Below are 16366 nucleotides of genomic sequence, written 5' to 3' on the forward strand. Positions count from 1 at the left end.
CCTGGTGCAGGACCGGCAGAGCTCGCGAGAGACAGTGGCGTCCTACGAGACGTTTGCGCCGAAGCAGCCGCTGGCAGCAGCAGGGCTTTCTGCTGCTGTTGCTGCTGCTGCAGCGGGAGGCAGGTGGGGCCCCCCGCTGCAGCAGGAGGGGGGCCCCCAGCGAGACCCAGCGGACTGCGCTGCCAGCAGAAGCAGCGGGGACTCCCCACCGCCGCCTCCCGATCCCAGGGACTTGAGGGTTTTGAGAAGCCAAGGTGTGGGGTTTATGTATACCCCAGGCAGCACTTTGCTGGTGCCCCCGCCGAAGGAGCTGCAGCAGCAGCAGCAGCAGCTGCTGCTGCAGCTGCCGCCGGACGCCGCCGCCCCAGCAGCAGCGGCAGCAGCAGCAGCAGCAGCAGCAGCAGCAGCAGCAGCCGTACAGCGCGGCGGAGTGCTACCGCCTGGTGCAGGAGCGGCAGAGCTCGCGAGAGACAGTGGCGTCTTACGAGACGTTTGCGCCGAAGCAGCCGCTGGCAGCAGCAGGGCTTTCTGCTGCTGTTGCTGCTGCTGCAGCGGGAGGCAGGTGGGGCCCCCCGCTGCAGCAGGAGGGGGGCCCCCAGCGAGACCCAGCGGACTGCGCTGCCAGCAGAAGCAGCGGGGACTCCCCACCGCCGCCTCCCGATCCCAGGGACTTGAGGGTTTTGAGAAGCCAAGGTGTGGGGTTTATGTATACCCCAGGCAGCACTTTGCTGGTGCCCCCGCCGAAGGAGCTGCAGCAGCAGCAGCAGCAGCTGCTGCTGCAGCTGCCGCCGGACGCCGCCGCCCCAGCAGCAGCGGCAGCAGCGGCGGCAGCAGCGCGGGGTAGGGCCGCCGGCGGGGCGCCGCCGCAGCAGGGCAGCCCCGCGCTTGCTGCTGCTGCTGCTGCTAGGGAAGCTTACGTTGCAGCAGCAGCAAAACACATTAGTGATAAAGCTAGTGCAGAAGCAGCTTTGGGAGCAGCAAGTAATGCAGCCTATCAGGCCCACCTGCGGAAGATGCAGGATGTGGCGCCGCAGGCGAGCGAGCTCGCGCGTCTGGTGATGCAGCAGCAAGTGGCTGCGCAGCAGCAGCAGCAGCAGGGGGGCCTCCCGGGGCCCCCGGGGGCCCCCGGGAGCCCCCCAAGTGCCCGCAAACACAGCAAGCGAGGTCTTAAACAAAAGAAAATACCCATTTACGATGCATCCTCGCCCCCCATTTACGAGGCCACGCCAGACTGACTGCTGCGGCTGTGGGGCCCGGGCCCTGGGGGCCTCCGCAATAGATTTTAAACCCCACAGATAACTAATTTTGGCTGCACAGCGAGCACTTAGAGCAGCAGCTGCGGCACCAGCTGCTGCTGCTGCTGGGGTGCTGGGGGCGCGGGGGGCCTCGCTGCAGCGCAGCGAGGCAGCTGCGGCGAAGCTTTTAGCTGCTGCTGCAGGGGCAAACTAGTCAAGCAGAGAGAGTGGTCCACTGATCGCTTTTTGCTGCTGTTTGCTTCTCCGGTGCGCTGCTAGAAGGCCGCAGCAGCAGCCGCGCGCTAGCGGCCTTTAGAGGCAAAGCTGCAGCTGGTTTCTAAGACTATTTTGTAAAGAGTGGCGCTAATTTGCTGCTGGCGCTTGGGGTGTACGTACACTCGGCGCAGCGCCGCGCGCCCGGTGGCCGCAGGGCTGGCAGGCAGCAGTCTCGGCCCCGGAGAGCGCGTTAAAGAGGCTACTTGGCAATTAAAAGACTTTTAAATGTCTGCATGCAGTTTTCTAGCTGAAAACGAACTAAATTAGCCCCCAATTGCCCCTAGCCAGCCGCAGTCCGTCGGCCTGGCGATCCTGCACAAGTCGAGCTGCCCAGGCGAGTGCCTCGGGCCCCCAGCCGCCGTTCAACTGGGTATTTTCCCGCAAATATCTGGAAAAACGTCTTAATTTTCCGTATTTTATCCTTTTATTTCCTAAAATTCTTTTCTCGTGGCCTCCCTTCCTCCCTGCCCGCGCCTCGTCCGCCTCGGCGCCGCCGGGGCCGCCGCGAGCTGCAGCTGCGCGGTGCTTTCCCCGATCTTTTCGAAACAGAAGCTGTTAAGTTTTGTTTCTTCAAAGTAATCCCTTAGGAGCCTCCAGGAGTGGCGTGGGGTCTTGTGCGGCGAATGCGGCGAAATGGTGAGCCTCTGGCTGTCCCACGGTCTCGACAGCCGCCGCCAGACCACTGGTGACCACTGGTCACCCCCGGTGACCACTCGTGAGCACTCGTGACCACTGGTCACGCAGCAGCACAGGCCCAGGCCCCACGGGCTCGCTGCATGCATGCGGGCTGCTGTGTGTGCAGCGGGCGAGGCAAGACGACGCGCTCTGCAGCGCCTTCTACAGGAGGGCTCGCGCGGCCAAAACTGCTGAAGAGGCCCCCAAGTGCGAGGCCCCTGGCATGCTGCTCCTGGCTGCGTGCGGCAGCCGCTGCTGCTGCTGCGCTGCTGCTGCTGCTGCTGCGCCGCTGCTTCGGGACACACCCCTTATTGCTGCTGCTGCGCCTCTTCTCTGTCGCTGCCTGCAGCGCCGCGCTTCCCCCCCTGCGCGGCTACGTAGGGTACAACAGCCGCTCTCGGCCTCAGGCCCGTAACCCTTCTTCAGTGAGCTGCTGCTGCCGCTGCTGCTGCTGCCGCTGCTGCTGCTGCTGCTGCTTCTGCCGCTGCTGCTGCTGCCGCTGTCGCTGCTGCTGCCGCTGCTGCTGCCGCTGCTACTGCTGCTGCTGCCGCTGCTGCTGCTGCTGCTGTTAGGCGCAGTAGTTTGCGTGCTGCTTTCTTTGCTTCTCGCTGTGCGGCCTGTGCAGGGCGAGGCCCAAGACTGGGAATATCTTTACAAGACAGTAAACGCAGAAAGAAACAGACTTGAATATGAAAACAAGGCGTGAGTCCCAATTCCCAACACTGGCTTCCCCAGCAGGGGGCGCTGCCGCCGCAGCAGCAGTAGCAGCTGTGCTGCTGCTGCTGATGCTGCTGCGGCGGCAGCAGCAGCTGCAGCTGCTGCAGCAGACCTGCTGCAGCAGCAGCGCAGCAGCTGCAGCCGCTGCGCAGGGTTCTTGTAGGCACAAGGGCTGCGGACAGCAGGCTACTGCGGCAACTGTTTGCTGCCTGTAGGCCCTTTGGGCTGCTGCTGTGCAGCTGTGGCTGTCTCAAGAAGTGTCTGAGGCATTGTGCTGCTGCTGCTGTTGCTGCAGCATTGGAGCCAGCCTGGAAGCTCTTTTCCAGAAGAACTATGCGGCTGAAGTGCAGCTGCGGAACTTGCGGGTAAGCAGCTGCTTTGCTGCAGCAGCAGGCCGTGGGGCCCCGGGCCACGAGTCCGCAGCAGCGGGGCCCTCTTGCTGCACCTTGAGGCTGCTGCGCAGCAGACGAGCTGCTGCGCTGCAGCAGCAGCTGCGTTACCCGCGGGTCCCCCTCGGGGCCCCCAGCAGCAAGGGAGAAGCAGTTGCTCGTCGTGGCGCCCAGCTGCCTGCTCTCTCCGCCGCTCGCTGCAGCCCACCCGCGTGTCTGCTGCTGCTGCCGCTGCTGCTGCTGCTGCTGCTGCAGGCTTACGCTACGCGCTGCGCGGGGCTCTACGCGCCCAACGCCTCCGACGCAAAAGAACTGGTGACCCTCGTGGCCAACATTTTGGGGCTTTTGGGCAGCAGCACAGCAGAGCCCATCATCTCCCGCGTTCCCGAAATCCTCGCCATGGTTGCGGCCTGCCCAGTGGTCAGCCCCACGTGCATGCACGCACGCATGCACGTGTGCATGCATGCGTGCATCCATGCTTGCATGCATGCATATGTTGGACGGTGCATGCATGCATGCATGCATGCACAGTGCATGCATGCATGCATGTGCAGAACAGGAGCCTCGTTGCAGCTTACGGTTATTTGCGCTGGCGATGGGGCTGGCTTTGTTCACAGCGCTTCCCCCTTAATGGTATTTCTAAGATTCACCAGTCGTTAGGAGGAGCGAAATTCGCCTTGTGTCTGTGCTGCTGCTGCTTCTGGGATTTTGCTGCAGCACGACCGGCGGCTTTACGCAGCCACGGAGCAGCTAAAACGCAAAGCTGGGGACTGTGGCTTGGCCGCTGCAGCGGGCGCGGTGAGTTTTCTGTCTTTGCCATATTTTGCAGCACTTTTCTTCTGCGCTGCTGCTGCCGACCAGAGCTAGCTAGAAGCTATCTAGCAGCTAGCTGGCAGCTAGCTAGCAGCTGACTAGCAGCTAGCTGACAGCTAGCCAGCAGCTAGTCACCAACTAGCTAGCAGCCAGCTAACAGCTAACTAACAGCTAGTTAACGGCTATGTAACAGATAGCCAGTAGCTAGCTAACGGCTGGCTAGCAGCTAGCTAGCAGCTAGCTAACAGCTAGCTAGCAATTAGCTGGCGGTCGGTCGGCGCAGGGAGCACAGAACTAGTTGGCAGCAGCAGCTTGCTGCTCACATCACGAAGTTCACTAAATAAAACAAAATATAAATAAATAAAACGAACAAAAGTGGGAAGACAAAGATAAATAGCCACTTTGGCAGTGGCAGCAACACGCCAAATTAGTTTTATTAAATTCTTTGCTGCTGCCACTCGAAGCAGCTTTTAAAGCTTTTGCTGTGTCTTCAGAAAAAGCCGCAGACTTCTGAGATTGGCTCCGATGGAGGTGCGTTTGGCCCCACGGCACTGGGGGCGGCGAGCAGGGCTCAGCAGCAGCTGCTGCAGCAGCTGCCGCAGCAGCTGCTGCAGCAGCTGTCGTTGCCGCTGTTGCAGCAGCTGTCGTTGCCGCTGTTGCTGCAGCTGTTGTAGCAGCTGTTTCTGTAGCCGTTCGAGCATCTGCCGCTGCAGACGTTGCTGCGACTGTTGCTGCAGCAGCTGTCCCTGCCGCTGTTGCTGCAGCTGTGGCTGCAGCGGTTGAAGCAGCTGTTGCAGCAGCTGTTGCCGCAGCTGCTGCCGCAGCTGTTGTTGCTGCTGCTGCTGCTGCTGCTGCTGCCGGTGTTGTTGCCGCTGTTGTTGCCGCCGTTGCTGCAGCTGTTGAGGGTGGGCGTTGACCGCGTGTTGGTCCCTGCTGCACTCCGCAGTGACTGCCGTGTCGCTGCTGCTGAATGCCTTTGCTGCTGCTGCTGCTGCTGCTGCTGCTGCTCAGCCAGCCTGGACCTGCGGTGGCTGGCGGCGGCGACAAAGGACGACGCGTGGCTGCAGATGAGCGACAGGTACCCGCTGGTGCATGCAGCGGGAGTTTGTTGAGTTTATTTGCTGCTGCATTTTGGCTGTGGGGCCGCAGGTGCTGCTTCATCCTGCAGCAGCAGCATGCATGCAGCCCCAAGATTCTGCTGCTGCTTCGCACAGGTGGGAGTTTTGCCCCCTTGACCTCCGCTGGCTGGCCGTGGCCACCAACGACAGGTCTTGGCTGCTGAACAGATTTGTGTGGAAAAGAAGTCCCCGGGACTTGAAGTGGATGGCGGCAGCCACTTACAACAGAGAGTGGCTGCTCCTGGGGGGTGAGCTCTGCTGCTGCTGCTGCTGCTGCTGCGGCGGCGGCTTCTGCGGCTGCTGCTGCGTTGCGCAACCGCAACAGCTCCTCCACCTTGCGCCAGCCGCTGCTGTTTGCCGCAGCGCACACCCTAAACCCTAAACGCTGAATCCCAAACGCTAAACCCTAAACCCTAAACCCTAGCGAGTTTGCTGCTGCATGCAGCCTCCGACCGGTGGCAAGCGACTCCCCCCGCAATAAAGCTGCGAGCCATTGAGGCACAAGACCCCAGCATTGTGCGGCCCTCCATTTCGGAGGCCGCCCAGTACACTTTAGAAACCCGACTCCGCGCGGACATTGAACAGGAAGGTGCGCAGCTGCTGCTGCTGCTGCAGCTGCTGCTGCTGCTGCTGTTGCCGGTGCTGCTGGTGCTGCTGCTTGTGTTGCTGGTGCTGTTGCTGCTGCTGCTGCTGGTGTTGCTGCTGCTGCTGGTGTTGCTGTTGGTGTTGCTGCTTCTGTTGCTGTTGCTGCTGTTGCTGCTGCTGCTGCTGCTGTTGATGCTGCTGCAGATCTAGCGTCAATCGCTGCGGCTGCCCGTGACCAAGTTCGCTGTTTGTGGTGCTCACTGGGGCAAAAAGGCTGCCGTGTATCAGTCGTTTTTGGGGGCAATTCTAAGCCCGTTCTTTGGCCCGGGAATGAGCTGCTGCTGCTGCTGCTGCTGCTGCGCTGCAGTGGCCGCACGAGAAGCGTACATGCAAAGAGAAAAGGACGGGGAGCGGAGGGGCCCCCTGAGCGCCCAGGGCTCAGCACTTTCTGCAGCAGACTTGACAGCAGAGCCCGAAAGCAGAAAGCCCTTCTCCAGCCTTCCTGTGGCGGGGGCCCCCAAGCAGGGCCCCGGGGAGAAGGCCGGGGGGGCCGCCGGATTCCCCAAAGAGGGTACGTTGAAGGCCTCGAAGCCCCCCAGCCCCAACAGTGCCCCTCCCCCTTCTGAGCCGTTTAAGCCCAAGTTCGGCACTGTGCCCATAAAGAGGCCCCCGGAGCAGGACTCTCCAGCAGCAGCAGCACCACCAGCAGCAGGAGCCAAGGCTGCAGCAAAAGGCCCCGAGGCCGCCAAATCAGGGCCCCCGGGAGCCGCCGGCAAGGGCCCCCTGGGGGCCAAGGGGGGGCCCCCAGGGGATGCAGCCAAGGGCCCTGGGGGGCCCCCAGGAGTCAAAACTGTCCCATCTCCAGCAGCAAAAAAAGATGCAGCTGCTGCAGCGCCGCCAGGGGCCAAGCCGGCCAGTACCCTGCCAGCCAAGACGGGGGGCCCCTCGCCGGCCAAAGCCGAGGGGCCCCCCACGGCCCAGACCAAGGGGGCCCCCAGCGCCAAAGGCGAGGGGCCCCTGGCAGCAAAGGGGAAAGAACCTTTAGCTTCAAAGGCCGAGGGGCCCCCAGCAGGCAAAGGGGGCTTGCCCCCAGCAGCAGCTAAGGGGAAGGGGACCCCTGGGGCCAAGGCGGAGGGGCCCCCAACATCTAAACCCGATGGCCCACCAGCCCCCAAAACCCTCACGGCCCCAGGGGCCAAGACCACCCCTGTGGGCGGAAAGACCAGTGGACCTCCTGGTCCTCCGGGTGCGAAGGGAGATGGATTACCGGGGCCTCCAGCGGCCAAAGGCGAGGGGCCCCCCTCGGCTGCGAAAGGGGGGCCCCCAGCCCCACCGGGAGCCAAACCGGGGGCCCCCCAAGCGGGCAAACCTGCGGGGCTGCCTGCAGCAACCCGGACTGTTCCTGCAGTTACTTCTAAATCTCTGTCTGCTCCTCCGGGTAAGTCTCCTGGCGCGCCTGCCGGCAAAGCTGAAGGAGAAGGGGGGCCCTCACCGGGGAGCCCCCCATCGAAGCCTCCAGCAAAGGCTCCAACGGGGTCCCCCTCGGGGTCCCCTACCGCACCCGCCTCCACAGGTTCCCCGAAACCCTCGTCGGGGCCCCCGTCAAAGCCCCCCTCGAAGGCCCCCACGGGGCCCCCCACGGGGCCCCCCACGGGGGCCCCCACGGGTCCCCCGTCGTCGAAGCCCCCCTCGGGTGCCCCTACGGGGCCCCCATCAAAGGCCCCAGCAGGAACCCCATCGAAGCCTCCAGGGGGGCCCCCGTCGGGGCCCCCGTCAGGGCCCCCTGGAGCGAAGAAGGGCCCCCCTCTCTCAAAAGGGGCTGAGTCCTCTCCTGCAGCAAAGAGCAGCGAAGACGGCGAAGCAGCTAAAAAGGCTCCGGGGCCTCCGGGGAAAGACACGGGGGAGCTGAAGTCCAAGGGCCCACGTAAGGCTAGGCTTTTTCTTTTGTTTGCTGAATTCAGCTCAACTCAGCTCCTCTTTTTCTGCTGCTTGCCTTCTCTGGCGCTGCAGCAGAGAGGCTGCTGCTGCTGCACTAGTGAGTGGCGAGCAAGGCAGTTTGTGTGGCAGTTCATGTGCAATTTTCAGCTCTTTCGAAGGCCTCTCTCCCAGGCGCTCCCACCCCCCCCGGAGGGGGCCCCCCAAAAGCCCCCCAAAAGACTGCAAGTCCTCCCCCTGCGAAGTCTGAGACGGAAAAGGCAGGGGCACCGCCAGCGCCGCCTGGCGCCAAAGACAAGGCCCCTGGGGGCCCCCCAAAGGGGCCCCCAGGAGGGCCCCCAGGGGGACCCCCAGGAGGGCCTCCTAAGGGGCCACCAGGGGGCCCCCCAGGGGGGCCCCCAGGAGGGCCTCCTAAGGGACCATCGGGGGGTTCCCCAGGGGGGCTCCCAGGAGGGCCTCCTAAGGGGCCACCAGGGGGGCCCCCAGGGCCCCCTAAGGGTGCTGGAGGGCCTCCTTCACCTCCAAGCAAGTCCCCAGGGCCTCCCAGTGATAAAGCAGGGCCCCCACCAGGCAAGCCGAAAGGGCCCCCTGGGCCCCCCCCTAAAGCCTCGACAGCCCCAGCAGCTTCTAAAGGGCCTGAGGGGCCCGCCACCCCACAGGAAAAGGCACCAGTGGCCCCCCCGAAAGAGAAAGGAGCTCTTCCCCCGGGGAAGCCAGCTGCCCCTCCTTCTGCAGCAAAACTTCCTCCTGCCCCCGCAGGCAAGGGGCCCCCGGAGGCCTCCCCTCCCCCGGGGAAGGGGGCCCTCCCCCCAAAAGGGGGCCTTCCGAAGGCCCCACCAAAGGCTGCAGCAGATGCAGCAAAGGCTGCAGCAGATGCACCAAAGGCCGCAGCTGATGAAACTTCCAGCCCCCCAGAAGGAAAGGCCGCCAAAGCAGCTACAGGGAAAGGACCGCCAGCGCCACCCCCCTCGGGGCCCCCCAAGAAACTCCCAGCTCCAGGGGTAAGTTATAGCAGCAGAATGGCTGGCGAGACTGCAGCAGCTTTTGCTGCTGCAGTGTCACCGGCCATTCTGCTGCTGCAGTGCTGCTGCGACCTCTCCTGCTTCATTGATTTCCAATTATTTTTCTACCACTTGTTTGTTTTACTTGCCCGCAACTTGCGGCCTGCCAGCTTTTCAAAAGCAGTAGCGCAGCTTTGCATGCACAGCTGCTGCTGCTGCTGCTGCTGCTGCTGCAGAGTTTGGCAGAGTTTGTCTATGTTGCTCGTGCTTCTGCTGCTGTGCTCCACAGGGAAAACTTCCAGGCGGTCCTCCGAAGTTGCCGCCTGGCCCCCCAAAACCAAAGAGCTAATAAAGCCTCTTCATTTCAGCGAATAAAGCCTCTTTATTTCATAGAACTGTTTAGAGCCTTTGAAGTTTCATTTGCAGCTCCCATGAAGGCATTCTTTGAAGCCCATTTGCCTTGCCCCCCACTCCGAGTTGTCACAGCTAGTACAGAATATAAACAGCCGACTGGCTGGTCTACGTGGGGCATTTCTAAGGGGCTAGTCCTAGCCCGTTTTATTCAACTCCTTTTATTTCACAAGTTTTGGTTGTCCCAAGTGGGCGCACATATGAGCCATTGTTGTTCTCCCAAATGGCTGTCTTTGTTAGTAGCACAGAAAAGGCCGCCTCAGATGAAATGCAAGATTAATTTTGTCGTAGTTGGCAGGAAGTTTTCCGAAGTTTCGCCTTTGCTTGGCAGCCGCAGAGGCCGCGTTGTTGCACTTAAGCGCAAAGCGCAGGGAGGCTTGAGCTGCTGATCTGCTGTTTCTTTATTTTCTTTTCTGCGGCATTTCATTGCGGTCTAATATAGCCAACCAGCCACCTTGAATAGCAACGGAGCCCGGGGGACCGTGTGGCCCCCGAAAATTAGCTGAAGTTGTGCGCTGAGGCTTAAACTTAGCCGAGGCTTTAACTTAGAGGTTAATTATAAAGCTCATCACTCTGCAAGAACTTCATTTGCCGTTACTTGTATGCCCTAAATGCTCTGAAAATGCCAATTGGTGTTGCCTTATCTAAAACTCAATTGCCTTCTTTCGCGTGTCATTTACGAGAGACTGGCGTTCTATTCTTGTTCTGATTGTCCACTCCAGGTATCCGCTGCCACTTGAGTTGAAATGCTCTACCTTTACATGCTCTACACTGGAGTCTTTGTGGGGGGATCTGCTTTCTTGTCGTTTCATCGAAATCCTTCTGCAGTTCACGGGCATCCAAGGCAGCTCACCGGGGCCCACAGCAACAATTCACTGCTGCTCACTGCGAGTGCAAGCAGCAATACTTAGAGGGTACCGCATTTCTTACAATTCGTGCCCAAGTGGCTATTTCTGTGCAATATGGCAACCAGGGTCTCTACCGTGGCCGACAAGACCCTATTCTCTGAGGAACTTTAGAGAATGGGCATCTTAGTGTTGTAAATAAGCTTAAAAGCAGTCCAGGAATGGGGTAAGGCGCGCTACTCTTCTAAAAGTTCTAGTGCTTCGGCTGCAGCTCCAGCTGCATGCACTTCGGGGCTTCCAGGAAGCCATTTCGCGTTGAAGGATTCTGTCTGCGGCTAGGTGTACAACCTCGTAAAATTCGTTTCAAATAATTGAGGTCATTTTTTGACACATTTTGCCGTTTACTGATACTAAATTTCAACGAGCCCCAGCAGGTGCAGAACAGCGGCGCGCCGCTTCTCATCACATTGAGTCAAGAGGCGATCCTTCCATGTTTTGTCACCCTTGCTTTATTGCTTGTACTGTTGTTATTCACTTTAAGCCTCATTTCTCCTCCTTCCCCCCGGCGCTAGCAAGCTGGCCCAAGACAGGCCACACGGAGCGGGCCATTCTTCCATTCGGTGCCTCCCGGTTTGCATTTTGCACACTTCCGTTCAGTTTAGCCTCGTTGACTCGACTATAGCCCAGTTGCATTATTTGATGCATGGGCACATGCGTGGGCGCATGCATGGGGTCTTTCAAGTCTCACCAGGGCTTCTCGGATCTTGCATTTTCACCTTCAGCTCCCCAGCGCGCGTTCGTGGTTCCTACGCCTTCCTCTCCGCCTTTTCCGTCCCGTCGCTCCGCGGACTTTTTGGTGTTTTCCGAGTGCCTCAATTAGACTTTTTGAAAGGTTCCGCTTCTGCTGGCAGTGCAGCAGTTTGTGCGGCTTCTCCCGCGTTTTCGCAAAGATGCCGAACTCAGGCAGTGCCGAGGGTGGCGAGGCCGCCCCGCCGCTGAGAGGTCCGCTCTCGCATGTCGGTGCGTAGCAGCCGTGCCGCAGTTCTTGTAGAGTCCCGAATGTTGTGTGTGGCTGATGCTGCGGGAGTGTTGTGCGTGGGATCGCCTCTGTGGGTTTCGCAGAAACTCGCCTATCGAAGCGGAAGTCCACAGATGGAGCTGTGGCTGCAGAGGCGGCCTCAGTTGTAGCTGAGGCCGCGGCCAAGAGAGGCAGAAGGCCTGCGGCTGGCGGCAAGAGCCCCTCCTTGGGCACCAGTGCAGTTCCCCATATGCCAGAGGCCCCCTGCAACGGCCACGTGCACCACCCTAGCCGCGCGGCGCATCTTCCTGTGCACAGGGAGTCAGATGCGGAAACTAAAGAAGCAATTATTAGGTCAGAAATACCCAAGTCAGTAGTCAAGGTAGGAACCAACCGTCCACACCCTTGGATCTTTTTGCATGCAGCAGCCTCCTCAACAATCCATTTCCATGGTCTGCATTCTACTATGCATTCAATTCTGAGGTCTGAGTGCACATTTAGGAGATTTCACTCCTTCTACTTCGTATTTTGTGTCGGTATTTCGTGCTGTGTTTCCGTTTTTCTTGTTCTTACCCACCCACGCCGCTGATCCATTGCGAAACTTTGCGTTCATGGAGATTTGAAACAAGTTCTGAATGTTATTTCCCTTTTTCTTGGTGTTACTTATCCCTTTTTGATTTTATTTTTCTCTTTTTGTTTCGCGAAGGTGTTCTGCACCCACTGTGAGCCCAACTACAGCCAGCCGTGGACAACTCGCCGACAAACAAGTTCAACGAGCACTGGATTCGTGACTGTGGACGCGGGGGGCTCTCACTGCATACTCACGAACGCACACTCTGTGGACAATGCTGCTGTGGTTCAGGTGACAGTTCTGTTTCCTTGTTATTTATTTTATACTTTTAAACAACTATGTTTGATGTGTATCCCATTTTGCTCGCCGAACTCGTGCAGTTTGTCATCCTTGCTCTTTTCCCTAAGTTGAGGCAGATGAAGGGCTCTTGCGATGGAGCAGCAATACTCTTTTTTGCTGCACCCATGTGGAAATATGTGTTACAGCTTTTCTCATGGGTGCTACAAAAAGTGTTGCTGTGGTGCTGCTGTGATATATGCACATCTCACTATGGTGGAAATAAGTGAATTTAATGCCGCTCTTGCCTGTGGTGCAAATTTTGGCGCGAGTCCTGCAAACTTTCTCGGGCAGTAAAGCTCTGTGCCTGTCTACGTAGCGTGGTGGCGGCGATTTCACGTTCTGCGTTTCCCCTTTTTTGGCTAGCTGGCTGGCTAGCTAGCTGGCTAGCCGTAAGCGTATGTGTTCTTGTGACAGGTGAGAAGACGCGGTGACCACCAAAAGCACGAGGCCAGGGTCATTTGCATCGGCTTGGACTGCGACCTCGCGATGCTGCAAGTGGACGACCCGGACTTCTGGGATGGTAGGGCTCTTGTGGTTTTGAATGATATTTCTTGAAAACGATAAACAATTTATCTTTTGCTGCAAGCGTTTTCGTGACAGAGGCCATAGTTACTGCCTAAGCATACTTTGGCTGAATTTTCTACTGCCCTTTGGAAGGAGCTTTTTTGCCGTCGCAGCAAACTAACGACACCTCAGCTTTAGTGAGAGGTGGCTAAAATGAACTATGCTCAACAATTGCATGGCTTATGATAGTGTAGAGCGCGTGAGGATACCACGAGAGCCTTTTTGAATTCAACAGTTCTTGTATTTAGGTCTCTTTGGGGTGAAAGATTTCACAGCTCGCTCGCATGTTGTGGCTTCACGTAGTAGAAGTTGCGACCAAGAACTTTGCATTGAAGCTAACTTCATTTGGCTGTGTTGATCTTTTTTGTCTCTCACGGATCTAAGCTCTAAGGTAACCACCGTTTATTCATTTCGTCTGCGGATCTACAGGCATAGGGCCCCCACTGGAGTGGGGCCCCTCTCCCTCCCTTGAAGACCCCGTCACGGTAGCTGGTTATCCTTTAGGTGGAGACAATTCTTCAGTCACGCAGGCAAGTCTACTTTGGGATAATAAAGCGTTGACTGGCAGTAGGTTGTACCATTTTGATAAATCAAAACGAAAACAAAAAAAGGCGAGCTGGCTATCCCTTGCTCGTACATAGCCGGCCCTTCCAATGCGTATGGCTATTCTTCTATTTTCAGGGCGTCGTCTCGCGCACAGACTTGCAACAGTATTCCATGGGTTCTTGCTGGCTTTTGGCCATACAAATTGACGCGGCAATCAACCCGGGAAATAGCGGCGGACCAGCTCTGAACAAGGAGAAACAGTGCGTCGGCATTGCTTTCCAGAGTCTCAAAGATGGAGACACTGAGAACATAGGCTACATCATTCCTTCAGAGGTAAGACAGCACAAAGAAAGCCATGAAATTTTGAGAAAACGGGAAGGCAGCTGTTGGGCGCAGTGCCTGCCCAAGGGCACTCCAGGAGGAACTGCAGCAGCAGCGCCTGAGCTGTTGCTGGAGGGCTACATGCCTATAAGTTGCCTACTGCTGTTTTCGATCTTGCATTTGGCTTTTATGAATTTGGAGTTGCTATCTTGTGTGTGGGCAGGTGGTGGTGCACTTTCTGGAAGACTTTCAGCGCCACAAGAAATACACGGGGTTCGGGGATTGCGGATTTACTTGGCAGAAACTGGAAAATCGGTTCATGAGAAGCGCCCTTAGCTTGAAGTCAAAACAACAGGGAGTGCTTGTCAAAAAGGTTTGTTTGCACCCATTCAACGACTCAGTCGCCACAGATGATGTTGCACTTTGAAACAAAGTTGCGTTGCCTCTCATGATTGCACTTGACACTGGCGCACCCATAAACCCGTTTCCTAGCATTCGCGATGGCAGGGTATGTGAATAGAGTTCACGTTGTATGCGCACACGCAAAACATGCATACAAGTTGGTCTGCATGCATGCACTTGAACACTTTGACAGTCCATTACGTTTGGCTATGAAGCTGTGGGTATAATCGACTCGGGCTTTTTTGTAAGGCGATACAGGAAGTTTGAACGAGGCAACAAAAGGCCTTTTCATGATTAAGCTTGTTTCTGGCTTATTTTTAATTTGTGCAGGTTGATGGCGCGTCGTACGCACGAGACGTGCTGCAACGTGGTGACATCGTCTTGGCTGTGAATGGCAACCGTGTGGCTTCTGATGGAAGTGTTTCCTTCCGAAATGGCGAGCGTATTCTCTTCTCGTGGCTGTTCGCCCAGCTTTTTGTGGGGGACAGATGCTCCCTTACAATTCTGCGGAGAGGGAAGCAACTTGAAGTCTCTTACGAAGTTGGAAAGGTTAATGTGAGCATCCACCGACAGATTCCCCAGCCGGAAAGGCAAGACAGCGGCTTATCTTCCAAGATTTAAAACTTCAATTCAATGCTTGCATACGAGTGTCAGGGGTTTGCCGTTTAAAGAAGATATCGGAGGCTTTGGGTGCACTCGAATGATGTTGTTTGTCGTTGCATTTGTGTATATATGTTGGCGTATGTAGATGTCTGCTTCGGTATAAAATTGCTGATGCTCGTAGCATATATCGCCAGTGGATAGTTGATTGTTTACTTACCGCATTGTCTGTTTTTCTGCTACGGTGCAGCTACTGGTTCCAGCTACTAACGACCTCCCTCGCCCGGAGTATCTAATTGTTGGAGGCTTAGTGTTCGTCCCTCTAAGCGAGCCCTTCCTTAAAAGCGAATATGGCGACGACTTCGAGAGCCGGGCACCGGTGCGCACCCTTTCTCTCAGATATGTGTTGTATCTTCATGAAAAGCAGAAATATGGACCACTGTTGCAGGAATAATTTTAAGCTGGCAAAGCTGTTAGCGGCGCTTTCCGCCGCGACGCCTGCATTTCGTGCATAGACGTTGCCTGTCGGATTCTTACTACCAGTGATGGGGTTTCTCTCTTTTTCATGATCTAGCATCGTTAGGCTAGACCAAGTCATTTGTCTATTAAGGTGTATTTGTCCGAGTGTGTTTACATTTTGAAACTGTCGTCGAAATTCCCTACCCGTTAAAGAGCATGTACAGAATCTTCGTTTCTCTTCAAGAACAGAAACGCGCGAAGCCGGCCTTTTCTACGATGCACATTTTGCCAGCATTTTGCTTCCAAATCCTTCCGTTCGTGGTTCAGGTTCGCCTGTTGGATCGTTGGCAGCATGGAATGCAGCAATTTCCCGGCCAGCAATGCGTCATCCTTACTCACGTGTTAGCTCATGAAATTACCGGTACGTTCGGTTTCCAGCAGGAGTGTTCGGCTGTTACGATTGTTCTGACTAGATTTCACTCAGATATCTGAGAGGCGCACAACACAACGCACCAAACCGTACATGAATGATCTGTGGTGTGTGCATGTTGGCTGTTGTGTATCCGAATTAACCCAAAGTCCCTGCATGGCTTTTTTGCCGGAAGCTGCGATGAGATGCTCTTGCAGTTGGATTTGAGCACCTGCACAACATACAAGTTGTGGCCTTCAATGGCGAGCAAGTGAGAACTCTGCGTCACTTGAAGGACCTCGTAGAGGCGTCAACTGATGAATTCTGGAGGTGAGGCGAAAGTGACTACGCTGGTTCAATATCATCTTTTAGACCTCAACCCAAGTGTAGCTTGAAGTTTTTGCTGTGCAACATTTGACGTACAGGTTTGACCTGGACCATGAGGAAGTGGTGATCCTCAAGGCGGCATCTGCGAGGTCTGCGTTGAAATCAATTTTGAGTCGAAATCTTATCCCATCGCATAAGTCTGAAGGTCTGTGACTTCATACAGACCGCTAGAGTCTTTTTCATTTTACGCAGCTTCCACACAAGTTGATACAGCCTTTCCGGGAGGCTGCCCTGTGTTTGGGGCCTGACTGCCTTGGCTTGTGTTACCTAGGCCAGCAGTCTTGCTGGGACCATACTAACTTGGCAAGCTCTATTGCGCTGTTGAAGATTACGGTTTTATTTATGCATTTCACTGACTTTTATAAGCTTCTAGATTTTTTATGCTTCGTAGTGAAAGCGCCTCGTTGGCAGATGGCACTATCGTTGTTCTCCAGAAGAACAATGACAGTGCCATCAGCCCACGAGGAGACAGAGGAACCTTACGCTTCTGGTTCCACGCCCCATGACCAGCTGCGATGCAATTCGGTTTCTCCTGCATAAGATCAGCTGGTCTTCGGAAAAGTTCAAGAGGCGTGCTGCATTTGTTGAAGCCAGGTGGCTGGTTTGCCAGGTGTCGAAGGTGATAGGCGTTTCTATGGACGGTGAAGCCAGGAACTGAACTGCTTCGATTGGGCTAGTAATATCGGCAGACATCTTTAGCAGTTGCACAGCTGCACTAGTGAGTAAGGGCTATTCCTTTGGTAGTTTGAA

General features: G+C 56.8%; 3 protein-coding genes across 3 annotated transcripts in view; all 3 read left to right on the forward strand.

The window, feature by feature from the left end:
- Positions 1-1235, forward strand: part of ETH_00015235 (ICE-like protease (caspase) p20 domain-containing protein, putative) — a gene marked incomplete at both ends in the record, with an annotated part of 3515 nt that extends 2280 nt beyond the window's left edge. Inside the window, 3 exon segments of the mRNA XM_013376011.1 lie at positions 11-123; positions 255-490; positions 504-1235. Coding sequence (XP_013231465.1) covers positions 11-123; positions 255-490; positions 504-1235 — 1081 coding nt within the window.
- Positions 1236-2144: 909 nt separating this feature from the next.
- Positions 2145-9093, forward strand: ETH_00015240 (uncharacterized protein; the record flags this gene model as incomplete). The annotated part of the gene is made up of 14 exons (XM_013376012.1): positions 2145-2147; positions 2314-2393; positions 2536-2611; positions 2812-2888; positions 3199-3268; positions 3548-3712; positions 4010-4090; positions 4600-4636; positions 5117-5183; positions 5320-5471; positions 5669-5812; positions 6176-7732; positions 7894-8744; positions 9034-9093. 14 exons carry the CDS (start codon positions 2145-2147, stop codon positions 9091-9093), a joined length of 3420 nt encoding a protein of 1139 aa, XP_013231466.1.
- A 1857-nt stretch (positions 9094-10950) lies between these two features.
- Positions 10951-15769, forward strand: ETH_00015245 (trypsin, putative; the record flags this gene model as incomplete). The annotated part of the gene is made up of 12 exons (XM_013376013.1): positions 10951-11002; positions 11123-11400; positions 11725-11880; positions 12343-12448; positions 12922-13022; positions 13174-13371; positions 13583-13732; positions 14092-14316; positions 14612-14740; positions 15148-15241; positions 15448-15559; positions 15655-15769. 12 exons carry the CDS (start codon positions 10951-10953, stop codon positions 15767-15769), a joined length of 1716 nt encoding a protein of 571 aa, XP_013231467.1.
- Between the last annotated feature and the right edge of the window lie 597 nt (positions 15770-16366).

Source organism: Eimeria tenella, genomic scaffold (assembly GCF_000499545.2).
Source record: "Eimeria tenella Houghton genomic scaffold, Eth_scaff31, whole genome shotgun sequence".
Classification (NCBI taxonomy): Eukaryota; Apicomplexa; class Conoidasida; order Eucoccidiorida; family Eimeriidae; genus Eimeria; species Eimeria tenella.